Source organism: Bufo bufo, chromosome 2 (genome assembly GCF_905171765.1).
Source record: "Bufo bufo chromosome 2, aBufBuf1.1, whole genome shotgun sequence".
Lineage (NCBI taxonomy): Eukaryota > Metazoa > Chordata > Amphibia > Anura > Bufonidae > Bufo > Bufo bufo.
Genome location: NC_053390.1, coordinates 706,031,612 through 706,050,607, shown reverse-complemented (window position 1 = coordinate 706,050,607; position 18,996 = coordinate 706,031,612). Strand labels below are relative to the sequence as shown.

The window sequence follows — 18,996 nt, the reverse complement described above, 5'->3', positions numbered from 1 at the left end:
TCCATGCAGAAATATACCTGCAGTGGGGCATGTCAATTATTTTTACGGATTTTTGGTGCAGATTTCACGCTTTGCAATACAAACGATGAGACTTGGGGTAAATCTGCGTCAAAATTAGTGACAAAAAATGTGGATTTCCCCCCATAAATTTGGACATACATTGGTAAATTAGATGTTGGAACAGCAGTTTTTATATTTAGCTACAAAGATCTTGATATTATTCTGTGATGTTGCTGCAGCCATTTTTAGGCCTCTTTCACACGGGCGTCATATTTTTGGCCCGGATAAGAGGCGGGTGCGTTGCGGGAAAATGTGCGATTTTTCCGCGCGGGTGCAAAACATTGTAATGCGTTTTGCACTCACGTGAAAAAAATCGCGCATGTTTGGTACCCGAACTTCTTCACAGAAGTTCGGGCTTGGGATCAGTGTTCTGTAGATTGTAATATTTTCCCTTATAATAATAATAATAATAATAATGATCGGGTCTCCATCCCGATCGTCACCTAGCAACCGTGCGTGAAAATCGCACCACATCCGCACTTGCTTGCAGATGCTTGCGATTTTCACTCATCCCCATTCACTTCTATGGGGCCTGCGTTCGTGAAAAACGCACAAAGAGGAGCATGCTGCGATTTTCACTCAACGCACAAGTGATGCGTGAAAATCACCGCTCGTGTGCACAGCCCCATAGAAATAAATGGGTCGGGATTCAGTGCGGGTGCAATGCGTTCAACTCACACATTGCACCCGCGCGGAATACTCGCCCGTGTGAAAGGGGCCTTACAAAAGTGACAATAAGAAGCACAGCCATACTGGTTGGTTTTGCTTCTCAGAAACATGTTCTATGTATTACAAATGGTCTCTAAAAAAGCAAAAGATAAGAAACTTTGTAATATATCTTATTTTGTCATCGCCTTCTTCCCCTTCCCCCCAATTCTAGCACCAATCACTCAAATGAATTAACCAGCTGAAATCTACATACAGTCTGCACAAAAAATGCCAGTAGGAAGCCCTGCCATGAGATGCACCACATGTGGCCGCGGGAGGTCCTGCACATATCGCTGAGCTGTTAGGGTCCCTCATATCACTACTAGAGGTGACCGAATTTCATGTTGGTTCCCCAGATCATCAAATCAGCAGTTGGGGCAACAAAGACAGGATTGAAACGCTCATCATGAGGGCCTCCAAACTAGAAACCAACTGTTGTCAGATTCCAAAGAGAAACTGGATTCATCACTAAAGACTATACGGTTCCAGTCAGTAGCAGTCCAGGTTTCTCATTCATGACACCACTACAAATAAAGGGGACGGTGGCTGGCTGTCAACAGCAGGACACGTAATGGGCGCCATCACACCAAATTTCCTTCTGCTAAGCACCTGGAAATGGTCCAGGCAGACAGTGGTGTGTAATGAAGGTGTCACCTATGGACAAAGCTTCTCTTGCTTGTTGGTTGGTCAAACGATCCTCTCTACTGGTGGTCAGTCTGGGCATCCGGAGCCTGTTCTCAGAGTGTACATACCCTCAAGTAACCACAGCTCTCAACACCTCCTAACAGCTGGGTCAAAACGGCCCAGATGGAGGGCAATTCATTGAAACAACCAGTCTATCAACTGGGCAAAATGTTTTTCAGTACATTGTAGAGGCATGTCTAGCAGTCCACTTTCTCTCACCAAGAGGTACACTACCCTAAAGTAGCCTCTGAGAGCCTTTTATAGGGCAGCAGGGACAGCACTTTTATGCTCTCTTTTGGTAAGACCCCGTGTCTAATCAGACCACATCTCTAATTATTTACATATCTGCATGAGACATAAATGTATGCAGCAATCTGACATTTCTGGGTGCGTTTTTTTTTTTTTTTTAGCAATAAGTGTAATTCAGCAATTATTAAAAACAACAAAATGAGAGTCAATACCAACCCAGACAAAGCTGTTGATGAAATGCGTGCCCGGTGTGCTGGGCAAATTTTTTTCTACTTCTTTGGCTATATGCACACAAACGTGGTTTGTTTCCTTGTCCGTTCAGGGTTTTCTTGCGGATAGGACGCAGACCCATTCATTTCAAAGGGTCCGCAAAAAATGCAGACAGCACACCGTGTGCTGTCCGCATCAGTATGTCCGTTCCGTAGCCCCGCAAAAAAATAGAACATGTCCTATTCTTGTCCGTTTCTAGGCATTGTTACAATGGTTCCGCAAAAAAAAAACGGATGTCATCCGTTTTTTGTTTTTTTTGCAGATCCGCAATTTGCGGACTGCAGAACACATACGGTTGTGTGCATGTAGCCTTTATATGTCTTTTTCCATTTGTTTCTCACCTGTCCTGGATCCAGTGCTGTGATCTGCCTCCCTCCTGCTCTGTCTCTCCTCTGATGAGAGTCTTTTTGCAGCAGGACGCCACCTCATTATACAGGTTGTTTCCTGCATCCCTGCTCACAGACTCCAGCTCTGCTACATTGGCCCTCCAGTTCTACTACACACAGGGGCAGACTGGGAACTCCAAGTGGTACTAGGAAAAAAATTAAAAAATTGGCCCCATGTTGTAGGGGGTGGTGCAAATTGACATATGGTGGGATGACACAAGTAGGCAGGGTCAGCAATACCGTCCCACCAGAACTATATACCACAGTGCAGCACAATATGTTGCCCAAAAAGCTGTACCTCTGGTGGCCATCAATAGCTACCATTTTCTGTCCGCCTCCAGTCCTCTCTGATTAAGATATGGAGCAGGGGGCCACAACAGTAGGAGGGCATGTGCAGTCATTCGCCAGTGTCAGAAAGTAGGGCTCGATTGGCCCCCTAGGAAATTTCCCTGTAGGCTCTATGACCAGTCCACCTCTGACTACACAGGCACTCCAGCTCTGCTACACCAGCCACTTAGCTCTGCTATACCAGCTGCTAAATCCAATAGATCAGCACTGCTATGTTCAAATCTACAGTTCAGTTACTACAGCTCTGCTATACTAGCAGTGAATGACCTCCCTGCTCTGCTACACCACTGCTGTCTATCTGTGCCAGTGCAAGACCAGCTCTTCCAGATAAGCAGCTTATCGGATCCACCTCACCAGTTAAGAACATGCTCAGCACTGGTCTGCTATGTGTGTGAATTACTTCCAGGCTGACATTTACTGTGGCATTGCACTTTATATACACTGCTCAAAAAAATAAAGGGAACACAAAAATAACACATCCTAGATCTGAGTTAATTAAATATTCTTCTGAAATACTTTGTTCTTTACATAGTTGAATGTGCTGACAACAAAATCACACAAAAATAAAAAAATGGAAATCAAATTTTTCAACCCATGGAGGTCTGGATTTGGAGTCACACTCAAAATTAAAGTGGAAAAACACACTACAGGCTGATCCAACTTTGATGTAATGTCCTTAAAACAAGTCAAAATGAGGCTCAGTAGTGTGTGTGGCCTCCACGTGTCTGTATGACCGCCCTACAACGCCTGTGCATGCTCCTGATGAGGTGGCGGACGGTCTCCTGAGGGATCTCCTCCCAGACCTGGACTAAAGCATCTGCCAACTCCTGGACAGTCTGTGGTGCAACGTGACGTTGGTGGATAGAGCGAGACATGATGTCCCAGATGTGCTCAATTGGATTCAGGTCTGGGGAACGGGCGAGCCAGTCCATAGCATCAATGCCTTCGTCTTGCAGGAACTGCTGACACACTCCAGCCACATGAGGTCTAGCATTGTCTTGCATTAGGAGGAACCCAGGGCCAACCGCACCAGCATATGGTCTCACAAGGGGTCTGAGGATCTCATCTCGGTACCTAATGGCAGTCAGGCTACCTCTGGCGAGCACATGGAGGGCTGTACGGCCCTCCAAAGAAATGCCACCCCACACCATTACTGACCCAATGCCAAACCGGTCATGCTGGAGGATGTTGCAGGCAGCAGAACGTTCTCCACGGCGTCTCCAGGCTCTGTCACGTCTGTCACATCTGCTCAGTGTGAACCTGCTTTCATCTGTGAAGAGCACAGGGCGCCAGTGGCGAATTTGCCAATCTTGGTGTTCTCTGCACGGTGTTGGGCTGTAAGCACAACCCCCACTTATGGACGTCGGGCCCTCATATCACCCTCATGGAGTCTGTTTCTGACCGTTTGAGCAGACACATGCACATTTGTGGCCTGCTGGAGGTTATTTGGCAGGGCTCTGGCAGTGCTCCTCCTGTTCCTCCTTGCACAAAGGCGGAGGTAGCAGTCCTGCTGCTGGGTTGTTGCCCTCCTACGGCCTCCTCCACGTCTCCTGATGTACTGGCCTGTCTCCTGGTAGCGCCTCCATGCTCTGGACACTACGCTGACAGACACAGCAAACCTTCTTGCCACAGCTCGCATTGATGTGCCATCCTGGATAAGCTGCACTACCTGAGCCACTTGTGTGGGTTGTAGACTCCGTCTCATGCTACCACTACAGTAAAAGCACCGCCAGCATTCAAAAGTGACCAAAACATCAGCCAGGAAGCATAGGAACTGCGAAGTGGTCTGTGGTCACCACCTGCAGAACCACTCCTTTATTGGGGGTGTCTTGCTAATTGCCTATAATTTCAACCTGTTGTCTATCCCATTTGCACAACAGCATGTGAAATGGATTGTCACTCAGTGTTGCTTCCTAAGTGGACAGATTGATTTCACAGAAGTGTGATTGACTTGGAGTTACATTGTGTTGTTTAAGTGTTCCCTTTATTTTTTTGAGCAGTGTATTATTTTGTAGTCATGCACTGTGGCATTGCCCTAGCACTATGCTTGATGTGGGCGTGCTCATTAACCCTTTGCTGAGATAGACATGGATTATTTACTTGAGTTATGATCATTTTAGCCCTGGTCCCCCTCTGCTTCTTCTTGGGTTTGTATGATATGTTATGTTATTTTTATTAATTGATGAATTAATGGCATTTCTGAATGACCTTTTGTCCAGCACTTTATTCTCTTTTGGCACACACCAGTGTTAGGCCTCTTTCACACTACCGTTTTTTTCTTCCGTTTTGCGGTCCGTTTTTTGCGGTCCGTATACGGTCCGTATACGGAACCATTCATTTCAATGGGTCCGCAAAAAAACGGAATGTGTTCCGTATGCATTCCGTTTCCGTATTTCCGTTTTTCCGTGCCGTGAAAAGATAGAACATGTCCTATGTTTGTCCGCAAATCACGGTCCGTGGCTCAATGCAAGTCAATGGGTCCGCCAAAAAAACTGAACACATACAGAAATGCATCCGTATGTCTTCCGTTTCCGTTCCGTTTTTTGCTGAACCATCTATTGAAAATGTTATGCCCCGCCCAATTTTCTCTATGTAATTACTGTATACTGTATATGGCATACGGAAAAACGGAACGGAAAAACGGAACAGAAACGGAGACACAACGGAACCCAAAAACGGGACAACGGATCCGTGAAAAACGGAACGCAAAACACTGAAATGGACATACTGTAGTGTGAAAGAGGCCTTAACTGGGTTTCCCTTTTGGGTTTATTTATTCTGTGCGTCAGTGCAACTACGATGATACCAAATTTATAAGTTTTTTAGTTTTACAACTTTTAGGCCCCCTTTACACGAGCGAGTTTTCCGCACGGGCGCAATGCGTGATGCGAAGGCATTGCGCCCGCACTGAATCCAGACCCATTCATTTCAATCTATCTGTGTACATGAACGTTGTTTTTCACGCATCACTTGTGCGTTGCGTGAAAATCGCAGCATGTTCAATATTCAGCGTTTTTCACGCAGCCCTGTAAACGGGGCAGCGTGAAAAACGCATTGCTTTCGGAAGCAGCTGCGGATGCAATGCGGTTTTCACTGATGGTTGCTAAGAGATGTTGTTTGTAAACCTTCCGTTTTTTATCATGCTCGTGAAAAACCCTTTAAAACGCATTGCACCCGCGCAGAAAAAACTGAACACAATCGCAGACAAAACTGACTGAACTTGCTTGCAAAATAGTGCGAGTTTCACTGAGCCAATCCGTCACGCTCGTGTGAAAGAGGACTTAGGCTAGGTCTACATGACGACATTTGCCACGTGACAATTTTTATAATGCGACATGCTGCAACTGCGACACGACAGTCAAAAAAACCCATTCAAGATGGATTTTTCTGCGACTGTTGAGTTGTAGCATGCCGCATGTCGCAGTGCAACACCATAGACTACCATTATAAAAGATGTAGCACGACACATGTTGCAGTGTAGTAGTGCCCTATGTGTCGTGCGACTTATTGTCGTCGTGTAGACCTAGCCTTAGGGTCTGACCACAAGGCGTGCTTGTGCTGTGGTCGAGTACCACACAGCCATATGAGCTGCAGCGGGCTCCAAATAACTAAATAGGTCTGCACCGTTTAGTCAGTTTGCATTGTTAGGCCTCTTGCACACAACCGTATGGCTTTTTCAGTATTTTGCGGTCCGCAAAAAACAGATCCGCAAAAATACGGATGACATCCGTGTGCATTCTGTTTTTTGCGGAACGGAACAGCTGCCCCCTGATAGAACAGTACTATCCTTGTCCGTTATGCGGACAATAATAGGACATGTTCTATCTTTGAACGAAACGGAAAAATGGAAATACAGAAACGGAAGGCATACGGAGTACCTTCCTTTTTTGTTTTTTTTTTCGGATCCATTGAAATGAATTGTTCCGTATATGGTACGGATCGCAAAAAACGGAAGGTAAACGGAAAAAAAAAACTTATGCAAGAGGCCTTAATGGTCACATTGTATTGCTGGTGCCGTCCGGCCATTAAGGCTACGTCTACACGACGACATTTGTCGCGCGACAATAAGTCGCAACTACACTGCAACATTTGTAGCGCAACATTTTGTTGCACTAATATCGCGCAACAATTTTTATAATGGCAGTCTATGGTGTCGCACTGCAACATGCAACATGCTGCGACTGCGAGGCAATAGTCGCAGAAAAATCCATCTCAAATGGATTTTCTGCGACTGTTGCGTCGCAGTCGCAGCATGTTGCATGTTGCGGTGCGACACCATAGACTGCCATTATAAAAATTGTTGCACTAATGTCGCGCGACAAATGTCGTCGTGTAGACGTAGCCTCACACGGCAGACCGACTAAGCAATGCGGCCCTAATTAGTTAACTCCTTAGTGAACAGCCTGTTTTGGGTCTTAGTGACCAAGCTATATTTTTTATTTTCGCATTCTAAAAGCTATACATTTTTAATTTTTCTCTTGATGTAGTCGCATGAGGGCTTGTTTTGTTTGCAGGAGAATTTGAGTTTTTAATGGCACCATTGCCACTGCGTGTTTACGTTATAAATTTTGCAACGTTAACTTTGTGGCATAAATAACATGATAACTTTATCCTTTCAGTCAGTACAATTACAGTGATAACATATATGTATGTATATATATATTTTTTAGTTTTACTACATTTGTTCTGTAAAACTTTGCATGGCAGCATTCTAAGACCCATAACTTTTTTATTTTAAATTCTATGACATTGTGTTAAAGGGAACCTGTCACCTGGATTTTGTGTATATAGAGCTGAGGACATGGGTTGCTAGATGGCCGCTAGCACATCCGCAATATCCAGTCCCCATAGCTCTGTGTGCTTTTATTGTGTAAAAAAAAAAAGATTTGATCCATATGCAAATTAACCTGAGATGAGTCCTGTATATGAAATGAGTCAGGGACAGGACACATCTCAGGTTAAGTTGCATATGGATCAAATCGGTTTTTATACACAATAAAAGCACACAGAGCTATGGGAACTGGGTATTGCAGATGTGCTAGTGGCGATCTAGCAGCCCATGTCCTCAGCTCTATACACAAAATCCCGGTGACAGGTTCTCTTTAAGGCCTGATTTGTACGTAACAACTTGTACTTTTCTTTGGTATCATTTTGGGGTACATAAAACTTTTTGATAGCTTTTTATTCCATTTATGGCATTGTTGTTGTTTTTTTGCATTCTTTTTTGTCGTTTACTGTGCAGGATAAATTATTGAAAATTGCATAGTGCGGGTCGTTAGGGATGCAGAGATATAAACGTGCGGGGAGGATTTTGAAAAGCATTCAATTGAAAAAGGTGTATTTTCTATTAGGGCAGTATTACACTGGCTGATTTTTCAGCCGATAGTCGTTAACGAGCGTTTGCATGAATTCTTGTTAGTGTTCATCTTGCAGTGTAAGGGCTCATGCACATGACCGTATGTATTTTGCAGTTCGAAAAAAAAAACGGATCCGCAAAAAAAAACAACTGATGATGTCCGTGTGCATTCCACATTTTGCGGAACAGAACATCTGGCCCCTAATAGAACAGTCCTATCCTTGTCAGTAATGCGGACAATATAGGGACATGTTCTATTTTTTTGCGGAACGGACACATGGAAATGGAATGCACACGGAGTAACTTCATTTTTTTTTGCGGACCCATTAAAATGAATGGTTCCGCATACGGTCCTCCCCCCAAAAATGGAACGGACACAGAAAGAAAATATGTTTGTGTGCATGAGCCCTAATACTGTCGGCGATTGCCCAATGAATGAGCAAACGCTTATTCATCGGGCAATTGTGATTTTTAAGCACGCTTAACAATCAGCACTTGATGGCCACAGATCGTGCTATATAGCGATCTGCGCCGGCAAACAACTAGGCAGCATGGGGATGAGCGATGGCATAGTGATTGCTCCTCCCTTAGGCCCCTTTCACACGGGCGAGTTTTCCGCGCGGGTGCAATGCGTGAGTTGAACGCATTGCACCCGCACTGAATCCGGACCCATTCATTTCTATGGGGCTGTGCACATGAGCGGTGATTTTCACGCATCACTTGTGCGTTGCGTGAAAATCGCAGCATGTTCTATATTCTGCGTTTTTCACGCAACGCAGGCCCCATAGAAGTGAATGGGGTTGAGTGAAAATCACAAGCAAGTGCGGATGCGGTGCGATTTTCATGCACGGTTGCGAGGAGACGATCGGGATGGGGACCCGATCTTTATTATTTTCCCTTATAACATGGTTATAAGGGAAAATAATAGCATTCTGAATACAGAATGCATAGTACAATAGCGCTGGAGGGGTTAAAAATAAAATAAAAAATAATTTAACTCACCTTAATCCACTTGTTCGCGCAGCCGGCATCTCTTCTGTCTTGTTCTGTGAGGAATGGGACCTTTGATGACGTCACTACGCTCATCACATGGTCCGTCACATGATCTTTTACCATGGTGATGGATCATGTGACTGACCATGTGATGAGCGTAGTGACGTCATCAAAGGTCCTATTCCTCACAGAACAAGACAGAAGAGATGCTGGCTGCGCGAACCTTAAGTGGATTAGGTGAGTTAAATTATTATTATTATTTTTTTAACCCCTCCAGCCCAATTGTACTATGCATTCTGTATTCAGAATGCTATTATTTTCCCTTATACCCATGTTATAAGGTAAAATAATACAATCTACACAACCTTGAACCCAAACCTGAACTTCTGTGAAGAAGTTCGGGTCTGGGTACCACATTCAGTTTTTTATCATGCGCGTGCAAAACGCATTGCACCCGCGCGATAAAAACTGAACAACGGAACTCAATCGCAGTCAAAACTGACTGCAATTGGGTACCTACTCGTGCGGGTTTGCCACAACGCATCCGGACTTTATCCGGACACGCTCGTGTGAAAGAGGCCTTACACTTGTTTTTCTGTCATCATATTCTGAGAGCCATAATTTTTTTTATTTTTCAGTCAGTTGAGCTGTGTGGGGGGTTTTCTTTGCAGGAGGCAATGAGGTTTTTGAATTTAGACTTTTTATTGGGAATTAAAGGATAAGTAATAAGGCTACTTTCACACTAGCGTTTTTCTTTTCCGGCATAGAGTTCCGTCCTAGGAGCTCTATACCGGAAAAGAACTGATCAGTTTTATCCCCATTCATTCTGAATGGAGAGCATTCAGTTCAGGATGCATCAGGAGGTCTTCAGTTCAGTCTTTTTCACTGTTCAGGACGGAGATAATACCGCAGCATGCTACGGTTTTATCTCCGGCCAAAAAAACTGAAGACTTGCCTGAATGATCTGGCATTCAAAATACCGGAATTCCGGATCCGTCCTGCAGACGGAAAAAAAAGGTGAAAAAAATAAATGCCAGGTCCATTTTTTCCGAATGACACCGGAAAGACCGATCCGGCATTTCAATGCATTTTTAAGACGGATTAGGATCCTGATCAGTCTGACAAATGCCATCAATTGGCATACATATTGCCGGATTCGGCAGGCAGTTCCGGCGACGGAACTGCCTGCCGGATTCCTCTGCCGCAAGTGTGAAAGTACCCTAAGATAGTTTTATAGTTTGTTCTGTTATGGTCATAATTGTAGTGATAGCAATTATGTATAGTTTTCTTATTTTTTTCCCCCCAGTTATGAGGGACTATTTTTATTAAAAGTTCTTGGCATTTTTTTGCTAAACATTGTTTATAAAATTTTTATTTTTTGGGGGATTTTGTTTACTTGAAATTTTTTCAAAAATGTTTTTAGACTCACTGGGGAGTTTGAACATCTGATCTGCTGGTATAATACACTGCAGTACTTCTGCATCGCAGTATATTAAGACATCCGTTTACACCACCGCAAAACACGGATACCGGCCCATGTGTGTTCCGCAATTTGCGTACCGCACATACCGCCGCTATCATAGAAAATGCCTATTCTTTTCCGCAATTGCAGACAAGAATAGGACATGTTCTAATCTTTTTGAGGGGCCGCGGCATGGAGCACACTGTGTGCTGTCCGCATCTTTTGCGGCCCCCATGAAATGAATGGGTCCGCACCCGTTCCGCAAAATTGCGGTACGGATGTGGACTCATTCAAATGGTCGTGTGAATGTAGCCTAACACTCTCCTGTAATATGGTGAGAATAAAGTTTAGCTACATAGAAAGGCACCATGCTTCACTCTCTCTAACAGCTCAGCAACCTCCAGCACTCCAGATGTTCTGAAACTACAACTCCCAGAATGCCCCATTCACTGCTATGGGAGTTGTGATAACAGCCGAGCATGTTTGCATGCTGGGAGTTGTAGTTTCACAGCAGCTGGAGAGCTGAAGGTTGCTGATCCCTGCTCTATAGGAACACCTCGGCCCTAATTTATCAAGTGTGCGGCGTGTGCTATGCTGGTCTTAATAGAGGGGCTGCGCTGCCAGCGGAGGCATGTCATTTGTGAGGAGGAGCAGCCACATCATATATTAAATGCCTCCTCTGACAGACCATGCGCCAAACTCATAGCTGCCGTAGATTTCAGTCATTATTTAGACAGTTTCTGGCGTAAATAATGATGAATGTTCCCTCGCCATGTCCTCTTTTTGGAAACTGACTTGGGCAGCGTAAAAATGTCAGTTGCGACTAAAAGTTGCAATGGCTTATAAAATATTGCAAAAAAAAAAAGGCGCAGGGGGAAAAAACAAATGTATTTACATATCAAAAAGAGCAGCATAGATCCCTATGCGGTGAGCTCCCTCTAGTGGTGGCTGCAAATGTAGTATTTATTATATAGGGGGGGGGGGGGGGGGGGAATGCCACTGCGTCTTATGGGGAGAATACTAATGAGAGCTTCCATTATGGTAGCGCTCATTAGTACCGGAGGACAGGGAAGCGGTGAATGCAGCACTCCCCGGGCTCTGTACTCACCACTTCCTGGTGCTCAGCCGCTCGCTGTGACTGCGCACAGCATGAGGACGTGGGCGCCCTGGGACCTCACTCTGTGCGCGTCGGGGCACAGCACAGTGCGCTGCAGAGAGAAGAGGAGAGCTGGATCATGGGAGCGGCAGTGTCTGGAGCAGGAGAGGCAAGTAGATTTTATTTTATTTGCTTTGAGGTATGAGGGTTTCAACTGAGGTATGGGGGTCTGATCTGAGGTCTGAATGGGAGGGTCTTATTTATATTGGGCCTCTTATCTGAGGTCAGATTGGGGGTCATTCATATTGGGGTCTGATCTGAGGTCTTATTAAGGGCTCATGCACACGAACGTATATTATTTCCGTGTCCGTTCCGTCTTTTTTTTTTTTTTTGCGAACTGTATACGGAACCATTCATTTCAATGGGTCCGCCAAAAAAAAGGAAGTTACTCTGTGTGCATTCTGTGTCCGTTACGCAAAAAAATAGAACATGTCCTATTATTGTCCACATTACGGACAAGGATAGGACTGTTCTATTAGAGGCCAGCTGTTCCGTTCCACAAAATCCGGAATGCACACGGACGTCATCCGCATTTTTTGCGGACCGCAAAATACACACGGTCGTGTGCATGAGGCCTAACATTGGGGTTCTGATCTGAAGTCTGATTAGGGGGTCATTTACATTGGGGTCTGAGCTGAGGTCTGATTGGCGGTCCACATGGATGAGTGTGCCCAGAAAATTCCACAAAAGCATTCCCCAGATCATAACGCTGCCACCAGCAGTGGAAACATCCGAAGTCAGGTACTTATGTACCCAGCCAGCAACCGCACATGCCCTCCTGAATTTAACTGCTGTGGCCCTCTGCGGAGGAGGACAGAAGATGGCAGCTATTGATGGCCACCACAGAGGACAGCTTTTGGAGCAGTATATTGTGCTGCACTGTGGTATATGGTTACGATGGGACGGTATTTTACACTATGGTATTGCTGACCCCAACAACTTGTTGCCTTCTGTCAACTTGGATTCCCCCTACAACATGGGGCCACTTTTAGTTTTTTTTCCAGTTCCACTTTAAGTCCCCAGCCTGCCCCTGCCTGACACACTGACGTCCATTCATCTGACAAAGCAGAAAAGAAGACTCAACAGAGAAGGCAACCTTGTGCCAATCAGTGGAGGTCCAACTCCGATACGGCAGCGACAATCTGTTCATTTCGGGGACTCCACATATCTGGAATACCCCTTTAGGCTGTGGCCTTAAACCAGACCCCTTTTCACCCATATAAACTTGGCCAGTATTTTTGGTGGGGAGATCTGGCGACCCTAGCTATCCCCTTTACACCATTATCTCATGCCTGCAAATTGCTGAATATGTATGTTTGTGGTATTTTTACATTGTGTTAACGTTTAAAAGGTCCCCATATAAGTCGTGGAGACATGTGCAGGCCAGAATCACATCCTCACACACGTTACTAAATGTTCCCCCCGCCATGTATATCCCCCGTGCCCTAAAGAAAAATGTCGCCCGGGCTTTTGCTTGTGGCGGAAGTGACGTCTTGGTTACCGGGGGCGTGGCTTTCGTGGCAGACAGTACTGGAGCTATGTTGTGAGAAAGCTGGAGACCAGAGTAGAGCGCGCAGTAGAGGAGCCGTGTGTGCAGCGTGCGGTATCTGTGCGTTTATAGAGAACCCGGACAGCGGACTAGAGCAGGTAACGGCGCAGGTGTGAGCGGTGTCCAAGCCGTTATTTTAGTGTCGGGTTTCTCTATGTCAGTGTGTGTCTTACGCTTTGCAGTGGGGTTGTATATTATAATCCTCCTCATGTGTGCCCACTGACCAGAGCTGTACAGAGCGGAGCCCCGCCCTCCTGCAGTCGCCATAGAGACCGGATGCGTCTTCTTCTGACAGCACTGAGTGACAGCTGACCGCACAGGACATCCGCGTCGTGTGTACTCACCTGTACTGTGCCCTGTGAGTGTATACACCTCCAGTGGCGGCCACACTCCATGTTCACACTGATTCCCCACCGGAATCACCGGCCAGCCTCCAAGAATTCAGCGTCCCATTGATTTAAGCAGGAATCGGCTATGTATTTGCAATCCATATCCAGGGGTAAAAAAGGGACGCGTCACTTGACACAGAATCCGTGCCCGCGTAATGGGGCTAATCCCTGACAATATCAGATCATTGGGGATCTAACACCCAGTACCCCATGAGATTAGCTGTTGTCAGCAGGTGGAGGAAATAACTAAATAAACACCATCCACTATGTAGTGGTTATACCCAGGGGCGGAAATGTCCTGGTGGGCTAATGCCAAGGGGGCCATCAAGCCCTCCTCACTGCCACTGGCCGGGTACAATGATCTGATGCTCTCAATGGTAGCACTGGGAGCATCAGGTACTTATGTTTCTGGCCAGTGACTGCTGGTTCCCTCCTGATACAGTAGATTACTGAAGAGGGGGATGTGACCCCATGGCTCTCTGCTGACCACTTTCCTAAGCTGCAGTGTAAAAATGGCGCAGGTTTCTCAGGCTGCAAACTGGAAAAGGTCTTTGACCTACACTGGAGACGATGACTTGAATGACTTGACCACTTGTGGATCATACTACTGGAGCACTGTTGGGGTCATTACTGGGGGAAGTCCAGGCAGCATGCTGAAGGTAGGGCTGGCTTGGTGCTGTGGCCCAAATCCCACCTCCTAAGACCCCTGCTGGACAATTGGAGGAGCAGGACAGAATGTGGCCGCTGTTGATGGCCACCACAGAAGGGCAGCTTCTGGGAAGATATATGCTGCGCTTTGGTATGTGGTTCTGCCGGGAAGGTATTTTGTGCTACACTATGCCGTCGCTGACCCCGCCCACTTTTGTTGGGCCCATCTACTTGTGTAGGCCAACCTTCTGCCAGTTTGGACCTGCCTACAAGATGTGGGCCTCTGGAAGTTCTCCGTCGGTGTACTGCCGCTCAGCTCCCGTTCCCTTGGTTTGGTCCCTGGTTTCTGTAATGCTTTTGAATTAGATGTTTTAAATCCCCGCCATATTCATTATTAATCTACACATTGAAAAGCCACAGATTAGCCCTGTGGAATGACAATGAGGCTATTCCACATCCCCGGTCAAAATCAAGGGCGGATTGGGAACTTAAAGTTGGAAAAAAAACCTGAAAGTGGGCCCAAGTTGTAGGTGAGTCTGAACTGACAGAAGGCAGGGACAACACCCGCCACGTGCAGGCAGGACAACAGAAGTATGTGAGGCCAGCAATACCACTGTACAGCACAAAATACCGCCCCAGCAAAACCAAATACCACAGCGCAGCATAAAATACTGCCCTATGACCATCAGGATGGTGAAACAGTTGAATTCAGGCGGGACCTCCAGCTGCTGGCCAAGCATCTGTGAGGAGGGCTTAGGTGGCCCCATTGGCATCAGCCCACCGGGAAATATCCCTGTAGGGTATATGGTCAAAATCCAGGGCTTAAATTCTTTGAAAAATACTTGTGAGATCTGCCACTGGCAAATTCGACAGGTGTGAACATATCCATAGCATGCTGTAACAAGAGTCCATTCAGTGTTCTGCATGTTACTAATGGTTGTACATGTGTGGAAATATAGAAGAGTCCGAGTCTGATACATTTCCGGTATTTTATCTTCTGCCTCCAGATCTGTGTCATCATGGATCGGTACGGAAATCTTTCTGATGATGGTGAAGTGGATCACTCCTTTTTTGACAGTGATGACGAGGAATCGAGACGACCGGGTGTCACTACATCGGTTCACGCTACATCCGAACGCAAGAAAAATAATCATGATTCTGAGTCGGAGGACAGTGAGAGAGGAGAAGAACCACCACAAGTATCAAGGAGAAAAGAGCTGTCAAAGGAAACCCAGCCTAAGTCCTCAGGGACTGTGTTGTCCTTGGACGCTCCAAGACCCCGCAGTGCTGTAAAATCGGGTAGGAGCTCAGCACAGAGCTTGAGAATAGAAGCTACTATTCCAACAGGAATCCCCCAGATAAGACGAGACTTCGATGATAATTACTACCCAGACGAAGATGACAGTAGTGAGGAGGAGAGCCGCAGCTCCAGACCAAAACCTACAAAGCAAACAAATATTGGGAAGAAGACTGCGGGAAAACACAGCAGAGACTTTCCTTCTTCCATCTCCAGCTCCGATACAGAGTTTTCTGATACCACATCAGATGACCACACTTCGAGGTCCTATCAATCATCCAAAGACAGAGCTCCTTTTTCTCTGCGTTCTCCTGAGCGCAGGCTACATAGACCATCCGTGAGAGACCTCAGGGACTATGCTGATGAGTCAGAGGACACAGTCACTGACGTGACCCCGCTCTCCACCCCTGACATCAGCCCGATACAGTCTTTTGACATTGCGGCTACTAGCGAGGCGCTAAAAGCTAAAGTAAAGCGACAAGAGAACGTCAGACAGGAGTCATGTGGTAATTGTAGCCATCTTCTAACTTCTCTTTACTTTTCCACTCCGATTTGTTTTATTTTTTTTTATCCGTTATCTTATTAACTTTATTTTTGAAAAACAGATCCTGAGCTTGATGGTAAATCTGACCCAAAGGCTTTGCAGGACGCCATGGACCTGAACCAGCTTCTGAAAGGTAAGGCTACTCCAATAGTCTTTATCATGTACAGTTTTGAACGCTTTGGTGGATATGTTATGTGAAGATCTCCCAATTTATTACATTGTTGACGGAGGGTGGAGATTCATATTTCAGACAGTGCTCCATGGATAAAGAGTATGCAGACTGGCTCATAGCAGCCAAACCAGAGACGCCCATCTGTAGAGAGCTGGTTTGGGGTTGTTGCCCCCTCATCATCACAGTGCAGGACACTGGTTGAAATGCCTTAGGGTTTATTCACACGTCCGTAGAATGGGTCCGCATCTGTTTCGCAATTATGCGGAACCGGTGCGGACCCATTCATTCTCTATGGGGCTGGAAGAGATGCGGACAGCACACAGTGTGCTGTCCGCATCCGCATTTCCGGAGCGCGGCCCCGATCTTCCGGTTCGCAGCTCTGGAAAAAAATAGAGCATGTCCTATTCAATAGGCATTTCTATGGGGGTGCCGGCCGGGTGTGTTGCAGATCCGCAATGCACTATAGACGTCTGAATGGAACCTTAGATGCTCCTCAGGGGTGGTATTATTTCTCATTGAAGAGACACAGTAGAGTATAGAAACATAGCAGAAAAGACAACGGAGACCATCTTTACTTTTATAATTGGATAGACGATATATGTTTGTCCCAGGCATGTCTGTCCTACATCCGCTGGAAGCTTGTTCCAGGCATCTACTACTATAGAGACTTAGGAGGTCATTTATCAAACTGGTGTAAAGTAGAAGTGGCTTAGTTGCCCATAGCAACCAATCAGATTCCACCTTTCATTTTGGACAGCTCCGGTATGGACAATCCACTCTTCAGCCACCGGCACTTTAATGTGTCATATTAAAAACAACATACGTGTAGGCGTTGTGCTGTACCATCTGTATATGAGGATAGTACAGTATAATGCCTGCAGGTTTCAGACATATATTTGTGTCCTAAATCAGAGCTTGTTACATGTGCAGTGGCACATCGGGGGAGATTTATCAGAACTGATGTAAAGGAGAAGTGGCTTAGTTGCCCATAGCAACCAGTCATTTCACCTTTCATATTTCACAGCTCCTTTTTTAAAATGAAAGGTGGAATCTGATTGGTTGCTATGGGCAACTAAGCCAGTTCTACTTTACATCAGTTTGATAAATGATCCCATTATTTTCCAGACAATTCTCTATGGGGAAAAGTACGCCAATGAGATGATACCAGCCACATCCATGACTGGCCAGTTATTACAGCGATGATGATCAGTCCCTCACAGGGGAAAGTCTGTAGAGCTCTGTAGTCTCAAACATTCACATGTGCATGAGCAGCTCTAGAGATGGGGGGGACCACATTCTACATAGTTCATATCAGTATATGGTCATTTCAGTCCGGCCGACCCTTGCTGATGGTGAGAAGGTCACCCGCTCACATGCTGAATAAATCCTTTGGATGTGGTTTCCAGAGATTTACTCTGCTGAAAAACAAATATACCGAAAAAGCGTCTGGGTTTCGGAGGCTGATTCTCTTGTAGCTGCTCTGTATTTTTCAGCCTCAGAATAAGGTTGTGTTAAACTAACCTCAGGTCACACAGGATTGTCAGAGGGTCCTTGGGCTGCACTTGGCATAAGTTCACCAATCGGCACCTGAAAATCCAATGGAAATCAGAAAAAATGTGCAGTCAAACCACGTCAAATGAAAAGCATACATTTTGAAATCCATGTGGGAAAGCAGATTCGTTGACTAATTTTTCTGGCTCTGTTTCCTTGGGCTACAGATATTGGTCAACAGTATCAGATTGGTGGGGGGTGCCCAGTGTTTTGGTGGGGGTGCCCGTTGTTGTGCAGCCACGGTGCCAGAAATGAAGAGTTCTTTGCAATCTGTACACTTGTCCAGCGCTGACATGGCAGTTGTGTATAGGAGTACGGATTCCACTGAGGCCGCACACATCTGAGCCCCTGCCTGTGCCAGCCCTGCTCTCCTAAAGCCTGGCATAGCTGTGCTATAGCAGAGCGGCATAGGGAGGAGGAGTGATGTGCTATGCTCTCTGTGTCAAGAGGCCTTAAGAAAGCGTCTGTGCACGTGCAACGGCCGCTGGCCGGCTGATATGTATTTTTACTCCTGTGATGGAGCTGGTGTACGGTACCAGGGAGTGCTGTGACTCCTCCACACAGACTGTTCACAGTTTATGCTTTATTACACTGAGCACCAATGGTTTAATATTGCAGGACTACCAGACCCAGCATACCACAACCCCAGTCCAGTCACAGGTGGTGGCGGTATTATTTTACTTCTGCATCAGGGCAGGCGCTTAGCAGAGCAAATTGGAGCAAGCACAGGACAGGAGCTGCCTGTGCCCGCTCCTCTAAAGCCTGACGTGGCACATCTGTGCCAGGGTTTAGGAGAGTGGGGCTGGTACAGGCAGGGGCAGCAATGTGTGCTCTGGCCTGTACATCCATATACCAGGCTGGAATCCATATACCAGTACACTGCTGACATGCCAGCGGGGTATGGATTCTAGAGCGCTGTAGGCACACATATTTACATTTTGATTTGGCTGCCAAGGCCTGGCCCTTGCCTTTCAGTAGTATAAGAGTAAGTGCACGTGATTAGGATTGCACTGTAGGTCATGTACGTTGTATTCTATGAGAATTTGAAATTCTCAATGCACATGATGTGGATTTTTCCCGCTCGGATTTTGACCTACGGTGCGGAATTTAAAATCCGCTGCATGTCAATTTATTATTTTTCCTGTCCGGATTTTCTCCAGTCACTTAAATCCGC

The 18,996-nt window shown here is 46.1% G+C and overlaps 1 protein-coding gene and 1 long non-coding RNA gene across 3 annotated transcripts in view; both read left to right on the top strand.

Moving 5' to 3' along the window:
- LOC120990160 overlaps nt 1-18,996 on the top strand; it is a 954,651-nt gene that overhangs the window by 893,720 nt on the left and 41,935 nt on the right. The window lies entirely within an intron of this gene.
- The window catches only part of CFAP97 (cilia and flagella associated protein 97), a 44,862-nt gene continuing 39,106 nt past the window's right edge, over nt 13,241-18,996 (top strand). Inside the window, exons 1-3 of one of the 2 annotated variants that reach the window (XM_040418742.1) lie at nt 13,241-13,319; nt 15,266-16,061; nt 16,161-16,232. In XM_040418742.1, the coding sequence (XP_040274676.1) occupies nt 15,278-16,061; nt 16,161-16,232 (856 nt within the window). In that variant the 5' untranslated portion in view covers nt 13,241-13,319; nt 15,266-15,277. The remainder of the gene's footprint in view (nt 13,320-15,265; nt 16,062-16,160; nt 16,233-18,996) is intronic. The other variant, XM_040418743.1, reaches the window with a different exon arrangement.